Source organism: Prionailurus bengalensis, chromosome E3, assembly GCF_016509475.1.
Source record: "Prionailurus bengalensis isolate Pbe53 chromosome E3, Fcat_Pben_1.1_paternal_pri, whole genome shotgun sequence".
Classification (NCBI taxonomy): domain Eukaryota; kingdom Metazoa; phylum Chordata; class Mammalia; order Carnivora; family Felidae; genus Prionailurus; species Prionailurus bengalensis.
Genome location: NC_057357.1, coordinates 24,105,600 through 24,129,044, shown reverse-complemented (window position 1 = coordinate 24,129,044; position 23,445 = coordinate 24,105,600). Strand labels below are relative to the sequence as shown.

At 47.5% G+C, this 23,445-nt stretch overlaps 1 protein-coding gene across 1 annotated transcript in view; it reads left to right on the top strand.

Annotated features, from left to right (window-relative positions):
• Window positions 1-23,445, top strand: part of OTOA (otoancorin) — a 66,083-nt gene that overhangs the window by 18,511 nt on the left and 24,127 nt on the right. Inside the window, exons 11-20 of the mRNA XM_043560301.1 lie at window positions 1,994-2,117; window positions 4,705-4,920; window positions 7,871-8,038; window positions 8,817-8,957; window positions 13,095-13,153; window positions 13,576-13,693; window positions 16,537-16,610; window positions 19,139-19,274; window positions 20,683-20,873; window positions 22,772-22,865. Of these exons, the coding sequence (XP_043416236.1) occupies window positions 1,994-2,117; window positions 4,705-4,920; window positions 7,871-8,038; window positions 8,817-8,957; window positions 13,095-13,153; window positions 13,576-13,693; window positions 16,537-16,610; window positions 19,139-19,274; window positions 20,683-20,873; window positions 22,772-22,865 (1,321 nt within the window). The remainder of the gene's footprint in view (window positions 1-1,993; window positions 2,118-4,704; window positions 4,921-7,870; window positions 8,039-8,816; window positions 8,958-13,094; window positions 13,154-13,575; window positions 13,694-16,536; window positions 16,611-19,138; window positions 19,275-20,682; window positions 20,874-22,771; window positions 22,866-23,445) is intronic.

Genomic DNA, 23,445 nt, shown 5'->3' with positions numbered 1-23,445 from the left:
CTGGGTCCTCGCAGCACTTTCCCAAGATGTGATCTAAGCACCAGCTTCCTCTGAGCAGCAGAAGACCCTGGGAGGGAAGGGAGGTGGCTGGTCTATCTCTTTATATAGCCCCATGTCTTTGTGCATGTGACGGGAGGCGTTGCCCCAAAGAAACACCCTTTGAAAGGGTTGGGAGGTGGGGTGAGGTAGAACAAATGCTTTCTGAGCATCTCCTGTGCCAGGCGTTTAATGCAACCTTATCAAGTGCTAAGATTCCAGTTGTGGGCATAGAAATAGAATATTTTAAATACTCAGTACTTGGTCTATTCCAAGGTAAACGTGTGGTTTCCATTAGGGTGGGTAAAGTATTAGAAATAGCTTTTGGCTCCCCATATTTGTGAACCTCTTGTTATCCAGCTTCTCGGGTGGGGAGTCCACAGATGATGTCGGCTCTAGAATTTAGTGATTGTAACATGATCCTCCAGGAATGCTTTCCAGCAGAAGCAGGCCTGGAGCTATGTACTTGGTGACCCCAGAAAGGGTTTGAATGTTAGCCAGAGGGAGCATGCAATGGGGAGTGCTGTTCAACCATCTCTCCATCTCTCAGGGGCACATGTCACAGTGCTTCCCCTGACATCACTGTATTATGTTAAATTTTATCAGAGTCGCTTATAGGGAATGTTCTTATATGAAACTATTACACTTTCTTCCCCCATCCTTACTAATTTTTACCCATTAGCTTGGGTCCCCTTTTTAGGGGTACACAAAAATAGCGTACTGGTTAAGAACATGGGACCTGGAGCCAGACTTCCTGGGTTTAATTCTGGCTCTGCCACTTACGAGTTGCGCGATTTTGGCTGTGTTACTGTACCTCTCTGTGCCTCCACTTCCCCATCTGTAAAATGGGAGATAATAACCTACCTCCCTTCTCAAGGTCCTTGTAAGGCTCATGCACACCTGACACATAGTAAGTGCTCAGGATAGTAGTTCTTCAGCCTTCACTTCCCTTGAGTCTTCTTTTCTCATCTGACACATTTTCAAATCCTTCCTGACCCGGTTGCTCTTCTGTGGACATGTCTGAGCATGTCGCTGTCTTTCTAAGAGGGTGGATCCAGGTTGAGCATGGTCAACCAGGTGGTCCAGCCATGCTGAATTGAATAGATTTCATACTAACTCTAAGAGCATCCATTAATGAATCAGTGCCTGGTGTCTACCGGGAAGGATGCTAATCAGTTGGTATGGCTCTTCCCATTGAACTCTCACAGTGCTCCTGATGCCTACATTCATCATATTTATTGTGATGTGCTGTGATGAACAAAGCCAACCTCCCTTTTATTAAAGGCTCAGAGAGACAGGTCCACCCTGTACAGTAGTGCACCGTGTGCACTGTTCAACTGTGCAGCAGCCTTGCAGAGAAGTTAAGTAATTTGTTGGATCAAACATCCCATACAGCTGCGCGTCAAACTCTTGTTGGCCTAAATCTATGCTCTTAACCACAAAATACAGCACCCCCAGCTAGACCAGGGTTCACATCCCCCTTCCGCCCTTACATTGTTATGCTTCCTTTTTCTTTCCTTTCTGGCGGTGTAGGTCATAAACCATCTTGGAAATACATCTGCCTCAGAGAATCCCTCAGGGTGGACAAACCCTTTATCTCCATGTGGAAAATGGGGAGTTTTCTGTGGCTAACTCAGGACCACATTTTCCTTGTGCCCCTTACTGCCTCGGGAAGAGAGAGCATAGTTGGATGGGTCTCGATTTAAGTCCTGGGGCCACGTCTAGTCTTGGGCCAGTCACTTGACCATGCCGAGTCTGTCTGCCTTTCTGTGAAATGGGGCTCAGAGCATCTACCTTGTAGGGTTGCTGTGATGGGGTAATCCGGGTACAGGGTTCAGCACAGTCCCTGGCATGTGATAGCTGCTCTGACCGTGACTCTTGGCTCTGTGTGGGAGGGGGCTGTGGTTGTGACCCCCAGCTCTGAGCCCCCTGCCAGCACCCTTATCTTCCCACACAGGCTGGGGCTGCTGGTCTGTTTCTACCATGACCTGGATTTGCTGGACGCCGCAGTGGCTCAAGTCCTCCTTCACCAGATGATCAAGTGCAGCCATCTGAGGGGCTTCCAGGCTGGGGTTCAGAAGGTGCGGATGGGGCACAGGGCCCTGGGGAAATGGCCGGAGAATTGGGGAGCACAGTCCTGCCTGGCCTTTGAGAGAAAATATGTGGGGTTAATCGGGATCTGGGTCCACCCACAGCAGATGGCATCCCATCCCAAATCCTGGGATGAGCTTCAACAGTATCGGGGAAAACCCAGAATAGATCAGAATTCAGAGTGGCCACCTTGAGCTTAACTGTGCATACGGATCGCCTGGGGATCCTAAATGTGGCTTGTGATTCAGTGGGTCTGAGCGGAGCCCTAAGTGCAGGGAGACTGCACGTCTAACAAGCTTCCAGGCGATGCTGAAGCAGCTGGTCCGGTGACCGTGCTCAGAACAGCAAGGAGATAAAAGCAAGGTTCTCAAACCTGGCTCTGCATTAGCCCTCGGCCAGCTCCGTCCCTGGAGATTCTCTAGGTACTGGTCAGAGGTGTGGCCTGGGAATGGTATGTTTTAAAAGTTCCTCACATGATTCTAGTGCAGCCTTGTTTGAGATGCCTGGATTAGAATGTGTTTGTTGAGTTCCTAGACCAAAGCTTGCACAAACTGACACAGGCTGTTTCTCATGTACTCTCTCCCTCCATCTCTCCTTTCTTCCCTTAAAGTCTCAATTCTGCCCTGCTTCTCTCACTTTTTTGGCCCTTCTCATTTTTTTTAATGGAAAAGATGACGTGAGAACAACATTAAAGAAAAGGTTGATAAAACCATCAATAATTCCACAGCAGGTTTTCACATGTAACTATAAAATCCCCAATCCCATTTGACATTTGACAACAGTCATCGTTATCTTGATCAGAGCATATTTTTAAAATTAATTAATTAGTTTTTTTAATCTTTATTTTTGAGAGAGAGAGAGAGACACACACACAGAGTGCGAGTGGGGGAGGGGCAGAGACAGAGGGAAACACAGAATCCGAAATAGGCTTCAGGCTCTGAGCTGTCAGCACAAATCCCCATGCGGGGCTGGAACTCACGAACCGTGAGATCATAACCTGAGCGGAAGTCAGACACTTAACTGACTGAGCCACCCAGGTGCCCCTTTAATTTATTTTTTTAATGTTTGTTTATTTTTGAGAGAGAGAGAGAGAGAGAAGAGAGAATGAGCGGGGGAGGGGCAGAGAGAGAGGGAGACACAGAATCTGAAGCAGGCTCCAGGCTCTGAGCTGTCAGCACAGAGCCCGACGTGGGGCTCGAACTCACGAGCCGTGAGATCATGACCTGAGATCAGGTCGCTTAACCCAGGTGCCTCACATATTTTTATTTCGAAGGAAAAGAATCCCTCCCAAGCAAGCTCAAAGCAAACATAAAAGAAATGTATTTTAAGGCCACAGGTTGCATGTGTAGCCATGGCTGCAAAAAAAGAAAGTCCAAGCAAATGAAGATAGCAGTGTTCCCTTTGGGATCACCTAGCTCAGTACTGCTCAAACCAGAGCGTGCATCAGAGTCACCTGGAGGACTTGTTAAAATACAGGTTGCTGGGCTTCTTGCCCAGGGTCTCTGGTTCAGGAGAGTGGGAGTAGGGCCTAAGAATCTGCATTTCTAGCAAGCATCCAGGTGACACTGCTCGTCAAGGACCACAGGACTTTGAGAAGCGCTGCTCTACCACATGCCTCCGTCTTAACAGACTGGGAAGCTGAATCCTGAGGAAGAACAGCTGCGGAATTTGGAGAACCCAGGGGCTGTGACAGCTGTTTCTTTCACTTCGCTCTGCTGCCCCCAAGTGGCCATTTCAGTATTGCCTGGTGCACTTGTCTGTGATGAATATATTCCTACAACTTCAGGTGTTAAAATATGAACGGTTCTTTTTTTTTTTTTTTTTTTTTGGTACAGAGCTCATGTTACAATAGATAATTTTATCACCTTTACTGGAAGCAGTTACTATATCACTAAACAGGTATATTATAATAAAATAATTGTTAAGGATATCCCAGAAATGTGAAAACATGTATAAAAACAGTTTTCAGTAAAAAGCATAGAACATTGCACTTCCATTCATATTACAACTGTGTGAAAACTATATGCTGTAGTTTACTTATAATGCATATATTTATAAAGTCATCAGAAATCTTAGACACAAACATGCCCCATTACTTTAATTAATCAGTTATTTTTATGAGGTAGGATTTTTAGGAGACTTTTACTTTCATGTTACTGTTGAGAATTATTTTTACGTGGATTACATATTATCATGAAAAACACCATGGATATTTCATGAAAGAAAAACAGACGTGTATGGATACAGGGTTCAAGTTCACAGAAAATAGATGCTATGAGAGAGTGGTGGAATTATGGATAAAGTGAACAAAATTTCCTTCTGCCATGTGTTAAGTTTGATTTAATAGCAAATTAATATTTAAATGAAGCACAAAGTGAATTTGTGGCATGTTAAGGTCAAGGCCAGAGGAGGTGGTGTTCTCAGTGGGCGACTCATTGTCTGGCCAGGGCTTGACGACAGGGTGGAGGGGGTGGAAAGGTAGGGTGGTGGTGGTGTTGTGACAACCCCAGGGTGTAGGCAGAGGGAGCCACTGTCCTGCTTGTTATCGAGCCTCATTTCAGCCTGCTTCCCTTCTAGCTCAAAGCCAACCTCCTGGACATCGCCACGGAGAACCAGACCCTCAATGAGACTCTGGGCTCTTTGTCGGATGCGGTTGTGGGCTTGACCCACAGTCAGCTGGAATCCCTCTCCCCCGAGGCTGTGCATGGCGCCATCTCAACTCTCAACCAGGTCTCAGGCTGGGCCAAGAGCCAGGTCATCATCTTGTCTGCCAAATACTTGGCCCATGAGAAGGTCAGTTGGAGCTTTGAACTCTTTTTTTAATGCTCTGAGACCCAAGGGCCAGTGATACACAGGGAGGGTGGCCAATCAGTAAGAAAATAGTGCCGAGGGGGACTTCCTCTGCCATTTACTAGCTGTGGGATACTGGACGATTGGCTTAAATTCTCTTTGCCTCAGTTTCCCTGTTTGTAAGATGGGGATAACAGTAGCACCTCTGCGGCAGGATGGCTGTAAGGATTCTGAGTCAGTACACAGGAAGGGGTTGGAACATGTGACCTTGAGTATGAGCTCAGGGAGTAGTAGTAGCTACTGTTGTGCTGTTTGCAAAGCGTGGGATCCATCCCAGGATTTCCTTGCTTGTTGTTGAGGCTGCGAACACATCCCTCATCTTGAGATGAGAGATCATGCTATTTTATTCATCTTGGGCTGCAGGGAGGGAATTGTCCTCAGAGGAGATTTTGCTTGGGGGGGACAGGATCCTTTAGTCACGCTCTAGATGCTCCTGGGGTGGGAAATGAGTCTTTTTCCTGGGGAAGCCGTCTCTCTGCCCTGCGCTTGGTAGAAGGGGCTGCAGAGACCTGAGCCCCTAAACATTTTGGCATCCTGCTTTTTCTGTGTCATAGCCATGTCCCAGGATGCAACTAGTTCATGAGGATTGGATCGGGACCAATTCCAAAATGACAACAATTACAAATATTCATTAAGTACTTACTGTGTGCCAGGTTCGGGTCTAAGTGAGTTAGTTGTTTAGTGTTTCCAACAACTCTGTGAAGTCAGGAGTGTGTTATAACCTTCATTTTCCATATCATTCATGAGAGGCACAGAATGTATAAGGGAATTGCCAAGGTCACATAAAGGGACACAGGATGTCTGGCTTCAGAGTCCACTTGCTTAACTCCCATGCTAACTACCTCCAGCATGGCACCATGACCGTTGTCCGCCCATTGTTACTTTCTGACTCAAGGCCAAGGCTAGCCCATTCTTCTTGTGCCCTCTAGCCTCATGGCATCTTTAGTTTGACATCTTTGCAGCCCTTCTCTGTTTTGACTAGGGCCACCTGAGTCTATCTGGACAGTTCTCTGTGAATGTGATTTTAGGGAGCTGAGGGAGACTGTCTTGTTCCTCCCAACCCTGGACAAAGTGGCTTGTCTTTTTCCTAGTGTCCTCCTCTTCCTACAGAGAGGTCAGGCCACTTACGAAGAAGCCAAGAGCTCGAAAGGTCTTGCTTTCCTTGAGGACAGTAGAGACTATCCATTCTACAGAGCATAACAGGGAAACCATTCAACTGGCTTTTTTGTAGACCTAAGGAATGAGTGTCCCTGTTTGTATGGAAAGCCATCTGGCATCTTTACTCTAAAGGAGGGAGAAAAAACAAGCATAGTTTCTGATGGGGCAGACAGCTACAATCCTATTTGTCATAAAATATCAGACCCAGATCCTGAAACATTTCTTTTTTTTTTTTTTTTAATTTTTTAAATGTTTATTTATTTTTTGAGAGAGAGTAGGGGGAGGGGCAGAGAGAGAGGGAGACACAGAATCCAAAGCAGGCTCCAGGCTCTGAGCTGTCAGCACAGAGCCCAATGTGGGGCTCGAACCCACGGACCATGAGATCATGACCTGAGCTGAAGTCAGACACTTAACCTACTGAGCCACCAGGCGCCCCCCAAAAACATTTCTTTATTTCAACTCAGAGCTTCTGCATGGAGATAGACGACCATGGGGCTTTGCTATGTCAGGTGACGTAATGAGAAAAATGGGTACAAGTGAGTGGGGCTGGGTAAACTGATAGCCCCACGACCCAACCTCAAGGGGCACCTGCTGGTCAGTTCTTGCCAATTGTTGCCAACATGGACCCAGTATTGCTTGGCATTCAGATTTTTTAAAAAATCAGACTCAAATCTGGATTTTAATGAAAATTTACCCAATTAAAAAAATTGTTTTGGGGCGCCTGGGTGGCGCAGTCGGTTAAGCGTCCGAATTCAACCAGGTCACGATCTCGCGGTCCGTGAGTTCGAGCCCCGCGTCGGGCTCTGGGCTGATGGCTCAGAGCCTGGAGCCTGTTTCCGATTCTGTGTCTCCCTCTCTCTCTGTCCCTCCCCTGTTCATGCTCTGTCTCTCTGTCCCAAAAATAAATAAACGTTGAAAAAAAAATTGTTTTAAGTTTATTTATTTATTTTGAGAGAGAGAAAGAGAGAGAGGAGAGAGAGGGGTGGGAAGGGGCAGAGAGAGAGAGAGAGAGAGAGAGAGAGAGAGAGAAACCTAAGTGGCTCTTCACTGTCAGTGGAGAGCCCAACTTGGGGTTCCAACTCATGAACCGAGGGATATGATCTGAGCCGAAATCAAGAGCTGAATGCTTAACCAACTGAGCCACCCAGGTGCCTCCAAATTTCCTCAGTTAAAAAAAATTTTTTTTTAATGTTTATTTGTTTTTGAGAGAGAGAGAGGGACAGAGTGTGAGCAGGGGAGGGGCTGAGAGAGAGGGGGACACAGAATCTGAAGCAGGCTCGAGACTCCGAGCTGTCAGAGCCTGATGCAGGGCTTGAACTCACGAACCATGAGATCATGACCTGAGCCCGAAGTCGGGTGCTGAACCGACTGAGCCACCCAGGTGCCCCAGTTTCCTCAGTTTTTAAGTGTTGTCAGCCAGTTCAAATTAAACACACACACAAAAGCCTATTGCCTGCCCAGCTGTGGTGCATGGATCATCACTTTCTGATATTTGTACTGTGGCCTCGGACAGCAGGGTACTTCCCCCGGCAGAGCACTTGCCTTCTGTGTTGTGTTTTGATATCACCTCTCTTTTCTGATAGAAGGAAGGAAGGAAGGTCTGGGAGGGCAGCATGTGTCTGTTCACCGTGGTGCCCCGGTACCCATCCCAGATACCCAACATGCAGAGGGGCAAGTGTCGGCCAGGTGAGAAACCAGAACAGAACCTCACGCTCCTCGCGGCCCGTCTTGCCAGGTGCTGTCTTTCTACAACGTCAGCCAGATGGGCGTGCTGCTGGCTGGGGTTGGCACCCAGGCCTTCTACAGCATGGATTGCAGGGACCTCTTGCAGGTCCTGAGAAGCACGATCTCCCTGCATGTGTCCGACTTGTCACCTGCCCAGCAGCAAGGCGTCCTCAGCAAGGTGAGAGAAAGACATCTCGTCCTCAGCCATGTGGCTCACAGAGTATGTGGTTTGGGGGTGTTGTGCGTGGGCTATGACTTTGGGCTGTTGACTCAGGGCTGGGGTTAGCTCAGCCTTTGGCGAGGGAGCATTCTGAACCTAGATGATGCCTTCTCCTGGTGCCCAGCTTTCCTCCTTTCCAGAAGGAGCTCCGTGGGTCACACTATATTTCTTCTCAGACCCTGGTGCTTTCCTTCACCAGTTGACTCCGGAAGACTTTAGTTAAATTAGGTTTCTTGACATAATAATTTTTGCAAGTTTTTCAAATCAAAAAACGAATCCTGAAGGTCCCAGAGTGCTTCTGAAAGCCCCTTCCATGATCCGAAGTCACACCTATATTCTCACTTGGCAGTGGGTCTTTGGGTATCCTATTCTATCAGACCTGCTATGTCCAGTTACAAAATCTGTTAGGAGACCAAACTTAAGGAGTTTGGCTTAAAATATCAACACCTTGCCGAGAGCAATAGCACGTTTGGTTAAAATTGTATGCGTTCCTGAATAAGACAGACTTGTGCTTGAATCTTTGAATCTTACTTATCAACTTCCAACCAGTTATTTATGAAGCCTCAGTTTTCTTACCTGCAAAATGGGGTAAGGGAAGTCCCCCACCTCACAGGGTTGCTGAGCAGATATGCTGAATCTTATGGCCTGTGAATCACTGACACAGTCCCTGGGCCTTGTGCAAAGTTCAGTGCACCTTCTATGAGGTGGTCATTACGTTTATTCTCACTCTTGGCAGATGATCGAAGCAGGAGACACTGTCTCAGGCATTTTGGAAATACAGGGGGCTTTCTTTAAAGAAGTATCTCTCTTCAATTTACGGAGGGAACCCGGATTTAACACAACAGTCCTAAAGGAAAAGGAACTTCGGAGGAGTCAGGTATGACCACTAAGGATTCTGACACCAATTTGGATGTGTGTGTATGTGTGTGTGTTGGGGGTTGGAGGCTCCCACACCAACAAGGAATTCTCCAACATAGCGGAGAATCGTGGGTGTTCCACAGTTCAACTCCATTCTGACACTGTATACTGGCGATAGCATCAGATCCCACAGGGTAAGGGTTCAGTCCTGCAATACTATACCCCCTGCCCCTCAACTGCAAGTGCCAGTCACCAGTCTTGGCTGTCCCCTGTGCTTCTGACCTCCCAGTTGTAGATTGAAGGTTCCAATGACCCTGCTGCCCCCACCTTGGTTTGATTAATTTGGTAGAGTGGCTCACAGAATTCAAACATGTTACTTACTAGCTCATCGGCTTATTATAAAAGGATATAACCCAGGGACAGCCAGATTGAAGAGATGCATCGGAGGAGGTATATGGGGGAAAGGGTACAGGGCTTCCACGCCCTCTCCAGATGCGCCACCCTCCCAACACCTACACATGTTCATCAACTGAAAGCTCTCTGAAGCTGGTGCTTTTGATTTTTATGGAGGCATTATTATGTAAGCATGGTTGATTAAAACATTGGCCATTGATAATTGGTTCAACATCTAGCCCTTCTCCCCTCCCTGCAGGTTGGGGGTGGGACTGAAAGTTCCAACCCTCCAATCCTGTGTTTGGTTCTTTCTGCAACATCCCTCCTTCCTCAAGTGTTTTCCTGAAGTCATCATTCACATAACAAAAGACACCTTGATGGCTCTCCTCACTTAGGAAATTCCTAGGGTTTTAAGCTAAATGCAGTAGCGGTTCCTGAGTGGCTCAGTTGGTTAAGCATCCAGCTTTGGCTCAGGTCGTGATTTCGTGGTTCATGGGTTTGAGCCCTGCATTGTTGGTCTCTGTGCTGACAGCTCAGTCTGCTTCAGATTCTTTATCTCCCTCTCTCTGCCCCTCCTCTGCTCGCAGCGGGAGCATTTCTCAAAAATAAAAATAAAACATTAAAAAAAATTAAAAACCAAAACAAAACTAAATACGGTAGAACCTTGGGTTGTGAGTAACTTGTTCTGTGAGGGTCCTGCAAGATGAGCAAACATTTCTAATAAATTTTAACTTGGTAAAAGAGCAATGTCTTATAATACAAGTAGCACGTGACGCTGAACGTCACATGATCACAACTGAGCCAGTGGTTCTTGAAATTCGCTTTGATATACAAGTACTTTGGATTACAACCATGTTTCTGGAACAAATTATGCTCGCAAACTAAGACTTTACTGTATATATTTTTTATTAGTAATAAGATGCCCAGATCACTCCTGAATTTTTGAGTCTGCCTTGTGGGAAAGTTCTGTTTAAAGTTAATTTGGTAAAAGAAATTTATTTCCGTGTAATTGAACTCAGGAGGCAAAACAGTGTAAAGAAATTGGACAAGACCTGAGTGTGTATTTGGGTGTGGCTATCAGTTAATTTTGGGGTGCTTCTTCTCACTCGGCCTCAGTTTTCTCATGTGCGAAATGGGGATGATTTCATGAGAATCAGTGATGCAAGATGTATCTTTATACTACCGGGCACGTGGCAGTGCGCTCTAACTATTAGCGGTTATAACACGTATTATTATTATTTTTTAATTTTTTTAACATTTATTTATTTTTGAGACAGAGAGAGACAGAGCATGAACGGGGGAGGGTCAGAGAGAGGGAGACACAGAATCTGAAACAGGCTCCAGGCTCTGAGCTGTCAGCACAGAGCCTGACGCGGGGCTCGAACTCACAGACCGCGAGATCATGACCTGAGCCGAAGTCGGCCGCTTAACCGACTGAGCCACCCAGGCGCCCCTGTAACACGTATTATTAAGGGCTGCCGGTGCTGAGGCTGCTTGGGGAGGACTGTGCTTTGGAGGCTGAAGCCTCTTTGAGCTCTCTGGACTTTCGTTCAATCAACTCTGCATTTTATCCACTCATCGAAAGTTGATGCCAGGAGCTGTTCACGTTGCTGGGGATGTAGCTGTGAACAAAGTAGACAAAACGGCCTGCCGTCCCAGAATTTCCATCCTGTGAAGGAGGGAGACAGACGAGATACAAGATTAGTGGGTAAAACCCAAGCTGTGCTAGATGATGATGCGTGCTAAGGAGAACCTAAATCAAAATGGGAAAGGGTAGATAGTGGGCTCTTTTGACGGGGGTAGCTGGAGACAACCTCCCTGTGCTCAGAGAGGTTATGGGAGGGGCTGATCTTCAGGACCCCTAGGGACACCGTGAGGACTGCCTTCTACTGTGGGTGACATGAGGAGCTGTTGGGAGGGTTTGAGAAGGGTTGTGCTCTGACTTTCGTTTGCATCGAATCCCACAGCTGCTGCACGGGGACTGAATTGAGAGCAAGAGTGGAAGCAAGGGGACCAGTCAGGAGGCTATTGTGTATTCCAGATAAGACACGTGGCTTGGACTAGGTGGTGGCAACACGGGTGGTAACCAGTGGTCGCATTCTGGACGCATTCTCAAAGGGCTGGGGGCGTCTCTCTCCACCCGTGTGTGTTCTCTCCATGTCATGGGCTGAACGGTGCCCCCACCAAATATACGTCCACCCAAAACACGTGCGTGGGAATGTGGCCTTATTTGGGAAGAAGAGTTTTTGCAGATTTAACTAAGGATCTCAAGATGAGACCAGTCTCAGTTATCTGAGCAGGCCCTAAATCTAGTGACAAGAGCCCTTATGAGCGGCGACAACCCGGATGGTAGAGAGATGCAGACAAAAGGGATTGGATGTGCATACAGAAGGCCATGTGAAGACGAAGGCAGAAACCCGAGTGATGTAGCCATAAGCCGGAGCCGCTTGGAGCCACCAGAAGTCAGAAGAAGGGAGGAAGGATTCTCCCCTACAGCCTTTGGCAGGAGCTCAGCTCTGCTGACTCCTTGATTTCTGACTTCTGGCTTCCAGAACTCTGAACGAATGATTTCTATTGTTTTCAGCCACCAAGTTCATGGTAATTTGTAACTGCAGCCCTAGGAACTGCATGCATTCCCATGCAGGGTGGCTGGCCTTCTGTGGGTGGTTTGGGACTCCCAGGGGAGAGATCCATGAGAAGCTGTGTCACCTTGGTGACCTCGCCTTGGGGAAGTCACATAGCATCACTTTTGCTTTGCTCTATCTGTGGAGGCAGTCACCCAGCCCTGCCCCCAGCTTCATGCAGAGAGGACAAAGATTCCACCTCTTGGTGGGATAGTGGTTCTGGAAGGTTCTAGAAGAGCATAATTTGTGGCCACTTTGGAAAACACATCCTGCCACAGATGTCTTCCAGCCATTTTTTCTCAGCAACCGCGTTGATGGAGTGGCCGTTTCCTGTGATGGGGAAGACTGTGGGAGGGTCCCAGAACTTGATTCGGCCTGAGGAGATAACTGGGGCTACACACAGAGCTTCAGGAACTTACCTCCCTAGCTGTTCCTTTCTCCTGGGCCTGGCTGCCCTGTCACAGATGCCTCTGCCTAATGCTGGCTCACAATTTATTCCGTTTGGGGAATTACATTCAAAGTTCCAGAGTCTATAAAATAGATGAATGTCATACTTGATCGCATCTGCAAGTTAGGTGTTCTGTAAAATTACGTTCCTTAAAACAAACGGCTCCCCTGCCTGCTAGATATTGTTCTTCTAGAGTGCCCATCTGGGAGGGTTGGAGGGGAGTGAGTGCTGCAAGCAGGAGTTACTTTATTCATGGTACTTTCTAGACTGTCCTGGTCTATTCATCTGTCTCTTCCACTTTTACTTCCTGGGAGCTAGCAGGTGGGCATGGAAATAGGGGCTACCGAGGGTGCTCACCTGGTCAGCGGCTTCGTAAAGCATAGAAAGTAAAGTTCCAGCCTGCCGTCTGATGGCTTTGCCCTTCATTCGGGTCCTAGAGCATAGGGAATCCCCGGGGTGTGGGAGCGTGGGTTCTGCAATTACTCTGACCCCAGTTCACATCCCAGCTCTACCACCTGGCAATTGTGTGGGCCTGGGTAATGACATAGCCTGTTAAGCCTAAGCCTTCCCCATCTGGAAAATGGGATCATTGTGTGTCTTCCTCCAAGGGCCTCATGGTACTAGGCACACAGTGCTCAGCAGTGAGTAAGTGACTGCTCCATCCATGCTGGCAACCATTCTCTTCCCTCAGGCCTTGTTCCTGTTTGAGCTTCTGTCAAAGACAACCAGAAGGCCTGAGGAGCTGCTGAGGTAGGCGGGTGTACTTGGTCTGGGGGCTGACAGGCCCTCTGGAGCCTGATTTCTCAGGAGGGAAAGTTGGCTGTCTGCAGCCTGTGTCCCATCAGACCTGCCTTCTCTAGTCCTTTCCTCTCTCTCCCCAACCCCTTCCTTTTTTTTTCCTTGAGAGAGGGAGAGAGTGCACATGTGCAAGCATGCACACGAGCAGGGGAGGGGCAGAGGGAGAGAGAGAGAGAGAGAGAGAGAGAGAGAGAGAGAGAGAGAGAATCCCAAGCAGGCTCCATGCTCAACGCAGAGACTGACTCGGGCTTGATCCCACGACCCTGGGATCATGACCTGAGCCAAAATCAAGAGTCACATGCTTAACTGACTGAGCCACTCAGGCACCCCAGCCCCACCCCCTCTTCTCCCGGGTCCCTTGTTTTGTTTTCCAGCACAGGGCAGCTGGTCAAAGGCGTGACGTGCTCGCACATTGATGCCATGAATGCGGACTCCTTTCTGGCCCATTTCCACTATTTTGAGAACAACCTCTCCCTGCTCTCACCGTATCAGGTACCGTCGTAGCACATTCATGCCTCTCGTTCTCTCTTCTTACCCTAGTCGTGGGCCTTGATGGACTGTGGTGGCTTAAGATATTTGTGCCAAGATATATATTCCCATGCAGGTGATGACGTGGGGCCAAATACTGAGCCAGGTTTTTCTCCAGTTTCTCTTTTAAAAGTTCCAGATAACCCATCTCTACAGCCAGAGCTTCAACAGATGGGTTATTCCATACTCAGATCTGAACCTTAAAATCCAGTGGTAGGGTATACCATTTCTCATATTCCTAATTATGTCCTCCTGAGACCGAAGGTCGTTCCCTCCTTCCCAGCCTTTCCAGGGGTAACCTGGAATAGGAACAATACTCCGAGGAGAGTACTTTCCTTCTTCATTTAATACTTCATTTTCCAAATGGCTAGGGAGGCTCGTTAACTCTTTGGGGAGACCAGAGACAGACACTGACTTTTTAGTGGATCTAAGCAAGTAAAGATAGGCCTTGGGAACAGCATTTGGACTTGGAAGTGTAAACTGTTGGTGATACGGGGTCCAGAGAGGGTGAGCGGGCAGATGTACAAGGCATCTTCCCAACTCAGGCCCGAGTGTTGCAGATCTGAATGAAAAGTTTCCAACCAACGAATTCTCTTCCCGAGAGCCAGGAAGTAAGAGTAAAGCTTGGTGTATAATCCTTTGAGGTCATTGGAGGACTATGCAAAAATTTCACAAAGCTCTGCCATTCCATTGGATTGTCCATTGTGTCAGTGGTTCCCAAATGTGAGCATCAGCATTACCTGGAAGGCTGGAGTTGTTTGATGGGCATAAAGTTTCAGTGTTGCTAGATGAATAAGTTCTAGAAATCTGCTGTGCAGCGCTGTGCCTGTAATTAACAATATGATACTGTGCACTTCAGAATTTGTTAAGAGGGTAGCTCTCACGTTAAGTGCTCTTACCACAAAAACAGAAACAAAGAGACACAAGGAAACTGGGAGGTGTTGGATGTGTCTGTTACCTTGCTTGTCATAATGGCATCACGGTGTTTGCATGTGTCCAAACTCATCACAGTGTACCCGTTAAATACGTGCAGGTCTTTGCATATCAGTATTCCTCAGTGAAGCTGTTAAAAACACACAATAAAAAAAGAAAAGCCAACGCAGATTACAGAGCCTCACTGGCAGTTTCCCTTCCCTTACAGTAAGCCTGGGGTGAAGCCTCCTAATTGACATTTCCAGCAGTTCCCTGGTGAGAACTATTGACCCAGGCAGGGAGGAAAGCAAATTATTTCTGGAACCTGGACCCCGGCATGGTTGTGTCCTTTATACTCATCACACTGATCCAATGGATGGAGGTCAGACCCACTTTGAGGAAGACCTACACGTTCAAAGAGGAAGAATTGTCCCGACAAAGCTCCTGACCTAGAATCCTCCCATTCTCAGGACGTTCAAATACCAGTTAATTAGAAAATTTGCCTTTATTGTTTACATTTTTGCTGAAAATACATAATTATAAAAAAATAAGACAATATAGAGAGAGCAAATGTTCCCCCCATTTCCCCTGGAGCAGTGATTCTCAGAGCACTGTTTGGCCAGATCTGGAGACACTTTGGGTTGTTACTCCTGGGGAGATGCCACCGGCATCCATTGAGTAGAGGCCAGGGATGCTGCTTCCTAACTACAATGTAGCCCCACACACAAGGACTCTCCAACCCAAAATGGCAAAGGATCTAAGATTGAGAGTCCTGCTCTTAAGGTAACCACAAGGAAAAGTTTGTTATCAACTTTGAGAGGTTTTTTTTTTTTTGGTGTGTATAAAACATATGTACGTGTAATTAAAAAAAAAACACAAATGAGTTCATACTATATACACTGTTCTCTTTCGCTCTGTAACAAGGGTGTATGTATATAAAATAGGACCTGGCCATCATTCCAGTGTTCACAGATACAAGTCTACCTTATTGAAACAAAACAGTTGCACAGCATTCGGTTATGTGGATATACCACAGTTTATGTCACCAATCCCAAACCCAGAGACAGTCAAGTTGTATCTCTGTTAAAAGGTAAACTGAGGAGTATTAAAAATTTTAAGAGTTAATTTGAGCAAAAAATCGATTAGAATCAGGCAGCACCAAACAGGAAGTGGTTTGGAGCGCTCTGGAAAGACTTACAGAGAGAAAGTGCAGACTCAGAGAAAGGAAATTATTTGACTGGCTGTCGCTTAAAGCCCAGTTGGCTCTTTGTGATGGTTGTCGTCAGTGCTTTGATTTCATAACCTCGAGGCATTTACAGACTTAGATTTTGGTGTGCTCACTGAGGGCACCGTGTCATTAGGGCCACATTAGTCTAATGGCCTCCTTCTTTTAAAAAAAAAAATTTTAACGTTTATTTATTTTTGAGAGAGACAGAGACAGAATGAGAGTGGGTTAGGGGGAGAGAGAGAGGGAGACACAGAAACCGAAATAGGCTCCAGGCTCTGAGCTGTCAGCACAGAGCCCGATGCAGGACTCGAACTTGCAAGCCTCGAGATCTTGACCTGACCGAAGTCGGCTGCTCAACCGACTGAGCCACCCAGGTGCCCCTAATGGCCTCCTTCTTTAATTAATCTAATATCTTACTTCCTTGCAGTTATAAGCAAAACAGGGGAGCATTCTCAGACTTAAATTTTTGTATTCTCTTTGTGATTGCCTCAGTTTTCTCATCCATAAACTGGGCACAGTAGCAGTACCTACGTCGTAGGGTGTTTTATTAAATAGAAAGTAAGCGTATACAGAGCACTTAGCACAGTGCCTGGCCCACAGAAAGCACAGTCTGTGTTTGCTCTTATTACTACAGGACTAAATTCCTAGAACTGCTTTAATCTTTCAGGTTAATTGTTTGGCGTGGAAATACTGGGAGGTCTCCAGATCCTCTCTGCCGCCCTTCCTCTTGGCTGCCCTCCCGTAAGTGAACATTGGCTCCCCTCTCTGGCCCAAGAGTGAGATTGGTGGGAGCCATCCAAGTCATCTACCCCTGGGTTTTTGTGAGGAACCAGAGACAGAGTGGAGAGTGTCTTCCACGGTTAAGCCCTTGCAAATCAGGATTTGAATTCTGAGTCCCACGTAAACGTTTCAGACAGACGCTCTTGCTTTTTTTCGGTTATTTAAAAACCAAAGCCAAAGCAACCCAAGCCTGAGTGAATGTCCTTGACACAGGTCCCATCTGGGCTGGCCTCTCAGCTGTGCCAGGCTCCAAAGTGATCAGGGCTGATGTAAGTCATGGGGATTTCTCCTGGTATGTGTGGGCATTCAGACGTGGGAGGGCGCAGCCCTGCTTTTCATAGTCTGGACACTCTTTCCTCTTCTCTTTATTTCCCTCTTCCTTCTCTTGCTGTTAATTGCCCTCATTTCTTCAAAAAATATTTACTGAGTGCTTACTGTGTCCTCAAAGATAATTTATTTTCCCCCGTACAAGAGCTTACAATCTTGGGGAGGGGGAATAGACAAGCATGAAGTCAATTATAATGTCAAGTTGCTCTTTGGTTGAAAGTGATAAAGCCTTAGCTCAAACTGGCTTAGACAGTAAAAGGCAGTTTTGGTTCCAGGTAACTGGAAAGTCCAGGGATAGACTTCAGGCATGGCTGGATCCAGGGTCTCAGTGGTCATCTATCTGTCTTTTAACCCAGCTTTCCTCTGTAGGCTTCTCTATTAGACAACTTCTTTCTCTGTGGTTGTGTCTGGCCGATTCAAGGTTATATCTTCCTGGTTAAAAGACTTTTTCCCCTCATCCTTCTCAATAAGTTTTGAGTCTGACTGAGATTAGGGGAGATGGGTAACTTTGACTGGCTTAGTTTGGTATTACATCCCCGGAGCCAAGAGTGAAGCAGGGTCCACTCCAAACCGCAAGGTTTTCGAGTGAAGCAGGTGGTTCTCTAAGAGAGCCAGGTGCTGCTACCATGGGAAGGAGTGAAAGGCACAGGGCACGGGGGGGGGGACTTGTCTCCTTCTGACTGGAGAGTCGGAGGAGACTAAAGTAAAGCTCAGAGAAGGAGCTGGCGTTTTGGAGTTCGAGATGGACACTCCAGGCAGGGGCACAAGGGATGTTTGGTTCGGTGAAGCACTCTGGGGAATGCATGGTGTGTGTCTGCAGAGTAGCTGGGAGAGAGAAGGCCAGAGAGGTAAGGGACAGTCCAATCAGGGAGGGCCTCTGTGACACCCTGAGGTATTCCTCCTGTATTCCTGGCACGATCCTCAGGTTTATGTTTCAGAGAGATGGTTACCTCTGTCCATGCAGTGGATGGACAGGGGGCCTGGCTGGAAGGAGGGAGACATTGAAAGCTTGTTTCTACAGCCTGGCCCTTGGCATGGCTGTTTCTTTCCACTCATCCACATCCCAGCTTAAATACCTCTGTCTTAGAACGGGCCCCCCAGCTGTCCTTACCATCATTCTCCACTGCAGAACCATTTTCATTTATCACTGGCTGAAATGGCCTGTTTTATTCACTGGTTTCTGTTGTCTTTACTCTACTAGGATGAAGTATCCTGAGAGCGAGCACCTGCCCCTCATGTCGTGTTCATGCCCAGTACAGTGCCTGGCAGGCAGCAGAGATTTGCTGAATGAATGAAGAGATAAATAAAACCCCAGTACTGTGAATGGAGAGGGGAGAACAGATTTGAGTAATACTAAGTTGGTAGCAATGACAGATTTGGGGTTAAAGGGAAAAAGACATCTGGGATGGCATAGAGGAAGAAGAACCTGTAGAATTTGGTTTTGGAACAGTCTAGTGATCATGATGAGTAGGCCGTATGGGTCTAGAGCAGTCTTTCTCAACTTTTGTTTTATTATTGCCTCCCTAAAGGGAACAATTTAATTTCTCTGGAATGGGAGAATTTATCAGGAATAAGATTTTGTTGAATAGAGTTGAGCTTTAGTGGGTCACAAATCATTGTAATAACTAAGATTTTTTTTTTCACTCCCTCTCTCTACCTGAACCGGTTTTTCCCCCTTGGGGGCCATATTGCCTCTGTTAAGAATACATGGTCAAGAGTTTGGGGGATTCTACCCTGGAGATACCAGAATTGGGTGTCATTTCTCTTACTTTCTCTGCTCTCTCCTTGTCTTTCTTACTTTCTATTTTATTCTCTCTTCTTTGTCTCTTCTACTTTTTCTCTTTCTTTCCCTTCATCTCCCCTCAGCCAGTCCATCAGTCAACATATGTTTATGGAGACCCCATTCCCTGATCATTGCTACTGGGGCATAGAAGAGAAGCATGATGGGAGTTTGCTTCCCGCTCATAGGAGAGGGGCATGGTGGGAAGAGGAGCGTGATGGGTGGGAGGCTTGCTACCTGCCAAGAGGAGCCACATCACTGGGGAGAACAAACGTTTAAAGAATGGTCCTGGGATAAGCTCTTGGGCATGTGAAGGCTGATTTCAGGGGCAAATGCAGAACAGCCACTGTTCCTCCTCTCTCATTCTTCTGTCTCTTTCCAGGGCTCACTACCTGGCTTCTGTCCCAGCTTCCCAGTGTGTGCCCTTTCTGATCAGCCTGGGGAAGAGTCGGTTGGACTCCTTGGTTTTAGATACCCACAAGAAGAATTCAGTCCTTAGGAAGGTACAGCAGTGCTTGGTAAGGAAACTCTTCCTGGTTGGCACTTTCCCTGGGGTCCCTTCCCCTCTGGGTATCTTGGCCATCCTGGGGAGCCCTCAGGGAATCTGGCTGGGATCTTGAGCTTGTGGTGATGGCCAGAAGTCTGACTTGTGGGTCTCAAAGCTGGTCCTGGAGCCCTGGGTGGGACAGTCTTGGCCATTGGTTTTGAGGACTGTCATCCTGGGACTTGAATGATGGGAGGCTGGTGTGGGGACTAGAAAGATCACAGTACACCGAGTCTGGGATCTAGACTGGCCTCTGGCAGTTATTGTTTGTGTGGCTTCCAGCAAGCCACTTCCTCTCTCTGAGCCTCAGTCTTCTCATCCCTAAGATGGGTGCAAGAGCACTTCCTGCACAAAGTTATTAAGGGCATGAAATAGGCAATATATTCAGTGCCAAGGCCCAAAGGGCAGACTGTCTGAGTGTAAATCCCAGCCTTGCCACTGGCTGGCAGTTTGTCTTTAATGTTTATTTATTTTTGAGACAGAGACAGAGCATGAACGGGGAAGGGTCAGAGAGAGGGAGACACAGAATCTGAAACAGGCTCCAGGCTCTGAGCTGTCAGCACAGAGCCCGACGCGGGGCTCGAACTCACGGACCGCGAGATCATGACCTGAGCCGAAGTCGGCCGCTTAACCGACTGAGCCACCCAGGTGCCCCTGGCAGTTTGTCTTTAAAAAAGTGAATAATGCAGGGGCACCTGGGTATCTCATTCGGTTAAGCATCTGACTTTGGCTCAGGTCATGATCTTGCCATTTGTGAGTTCGAGCCCCATGTCGGGTTCTGTGCTGACAGCTCAGAGCCTGGAGTCTGCTTTGGATTCTGTGTCTCCCTCTCTCTGCTCCTCCCCTGCTTGCACTTTGTCTCTCAAAAATGAATAAATGTTAAAAAAAATTTTTTAAAAAGTGGGTGATATTAGTATTTATCCCTTACAGTTACTTTGAAGATGGAGATTAAGACCTGGCATGTATTAAGCACTCAAATGTTACCTACTTTGGTCATTTGGGGAAAGAGCCTTAGAGGCCTTCTAGTCCCATCCACAGTTTGAGGTGCTGTTTTTATTTATTGTTGTAGTATTAGAATGGTTGTTGAACTCTGGGGTAACCTCCCAGCAGTGGCACCAGTGACGACGTCAGCCCTCATTTATGGAGTGTCCACTATGTGCCGAGTCTTCTGCCCTCACCGGCCCCTTGGTGGGGCCTTCTAGCTCCCGAGGCCTGCATCCCTGGGGTAAAATCAGACCCTGTGCTGTCATTACTAGTCCATGGTGGGGCGGGTGATTCAGATCCTGGAACCTTGACGAGGTTTGGGATCGGGATGGGTTGTTGAGGGGTCACGGTCTTGAACCCTGCTGGATCTTCCCATCAGCTCCACTTGTCGGTTTCAGAACAACTCCATTGCCGACGAGTTCATGGTAGACATCGTGGGGGACCTGCTCTGCCACTTGCCGGCAGCCACCATTCACCACGGGGTCTCCCCCCGGGCCTGGGCCACAGCCCTGCATAGACTCCGAGACTGCCCGCACCTCAGCCCGGAGCAGAAGGCTGCAGTGAGGCTCAGGCTCCTGGAACAGCAGGGGTGAGGAGGGGCTGGGGCTCGCTTTGGGGTGGGGTGCAGGCTCTGGGGCACCGAGCTCCGGTGCTCCTGCCCTTAAAACAGAGAGAGTCTTGGGGTCCCTGGGTGGCTCAGTCGGTTAAGCCTCTGACTTCGGCTCAGGCCATGATCTCACGGCTCGTGGGTTCGAGCCCCACGTCGGGCTCTGTGCTGACAGCTCAGAGCCTGGAGCCTGCTTCGGGTTCTGTGTCTCCCTCTCTCTCTGCCCCTCCCCAGCTCACACTCTGTCTCTGTCTCTGTCTCTGTCTCTGTCTCTCTCTCTCTCTCTCTCAAATAAGTACCATTAAAAAAATTTAAAAATACCCCGAAAAACCCAGAGAGAGTCTCTAGTTTAGGGCAAGGTTAGATGCTTATGTTTATTCTAGAAGGGTCTGGCTTACATTTATTCTAGAAATGTGACCTTTTTTTGGCCTCAGATGCCCTGTAAAATGACAGTAACAGTGGCCACTCATGTGGTTGTCACCAATACATCTTGGCTTATGTAAAGTTTTTGGAACGATGGCACTTTACAATTGCAGGGAGGTGGCGTTATTGTTCTTGTGAAATAACAATAGCAGTAATAATAATGCAACTAATTGAACTACTGTCAGCTCAGTGGGGGAGCTCTCTGGGGGAACACAGAACTGTTGTCTCTCATGTAGAGTCTTCTGAAGTTAGGGCAGATATTTGAGTAGGGCCTAACCATCAGTCAGCGGTTAAACAGCAAATGTTTGTGGAGCAATTACCATGTCCCAGGCACTGCCCTTTTATATACAGTTTAAGATCATGGACTCGGAAGGCCGACTCCTTGGGTTAAAATTTTGTTTGTATCATTTATTGTGTGTGTGACCTGGGAAAACCTACTTAATCTTTTTGCACTTTAATTTCCTTTCTTTTAACATTTTTTTAAAAAGTTTATTTTTATTTATTTTGAGAGAGAGATAAAGAGCAAGTAGGGGAGGGGCAGAGAGAAAAGGAGACAGAATCCCAAGCAGGCTCTGTACTGTCAGCTCAGAGCCTGATGCAGGGGCTCAAACTCACGAACCGTGAGATCATGACTTGAGCTGAAGTCAAGAGTCGGATGCTTAACCGACTGAGCCACCCAGGCACCCCATGCACTTTAATTTCTACACCTGTAGGACGGGGACAGTAGTGGAAGAAGAAGGGGAGGAAGGAAAGGTTGTGATATAAATGACAGAAATTCAACAATTCAATTCAGGCTAACAAAAGGGAATTTACTGAGTTCAGAAATAGAATGTAACTAAAAACTGCAGGGGTATACTTCACACATGACTGGATCCAGAGGCTCAAGCGATGTTGTCGGGAATATGCTCCTCCCATCCCTCAGCTCTGTGTTCCTTGGTGTGGCCTTTATTTTCTGCACTTGGTAACAGGAACCGCTTCCAATGTCCTCTTTACTGCTGGGGATACCAGAAGAAAGAGAGTCTAGTTCCAACAAAATCCCCAAGGGTGGCTCGGTGTCCTGCATGTGATATCCTGCATCACGTGCCTGTTTTCTTGGTCGGGGAAGTGGGACTTGTCCACGTATGAAATCTGTTCCTGCAAGAAAAGATTGCTGGGAGGGGCACCTGGGTGCCTCAGTTGGTTGAGTGTCTGACTTCAGCTCAGGTTATGATCTCACAGTTTGTGGGTTTGAGCCCCACGTCAGGCTCTGTGCTGACAGCTCAGAGCCTGGAGCTTGCTTCAGAGTCTGTGTCTCCCTCTGTCTCTGCCCCTCCCCCACTCACGCTCTGTGTCTCTGTCTCAAAAATAATAGACATTAACACACATTCTTTAAAAATTAAAAAAAAAAAGAAAAGGATGCTGCGAGCCAGGGACAACAGCATGGTTTTTTCAGTTCACTGCTTATCGTCTCTTCGTAGACTCCCCGGGAACTGGACAGCTGAGACTACGAAGGACTTGGGACCCTTTCTAGTACTTTTCTCAGGAGATGAATTAAGCTCTATTGCCACAAAGGTACTTCTGTGGGGTTTACTGCCCCTTTGCTTTCTGGAACCTATCCTCCCTGCTTCACAGGACTCAGATGTTTCCAGCTCCACTCCAGGATGTCTGAGGTTTGGGGAAAGGGAGTGAGGCAACAGCGAATCCAACTCTGGGCTTTTCACATGGCCCTTCAGACAGATGTGCACAGATGGGAGTTGTTAGCTACCACTCTGCTATCCATGAGCTTCCCACATGCATGCCTGTTCAAGGGCTTACACCTTCCAGTGCCATAGGCACATGCACACTTCTGTCCAGTGTGTATAATCACGTGCACAAACACATTTAATCCGGAACCAGAACCTCATGGGGCATTGCCTTTGGGCACACGCTTTGCTTGGAGCAAGTCTCCAAAATTAGATGGTCTAGACTAAGAGTCATGCCAGATAAGCATAAATGCCTCATCTTTTGCTACATAATGAAGCCACACAATCTCACTGGCATACAGCAATAAGCATTAATTTCTTGCTGACTGGTCTGTGGGTCACCAGGACAGTTCTGCTTCTGGGGCCCAGGCTCCCTGGGGCTCGTTCTTCTCACCACGAAGGTCTGAAAC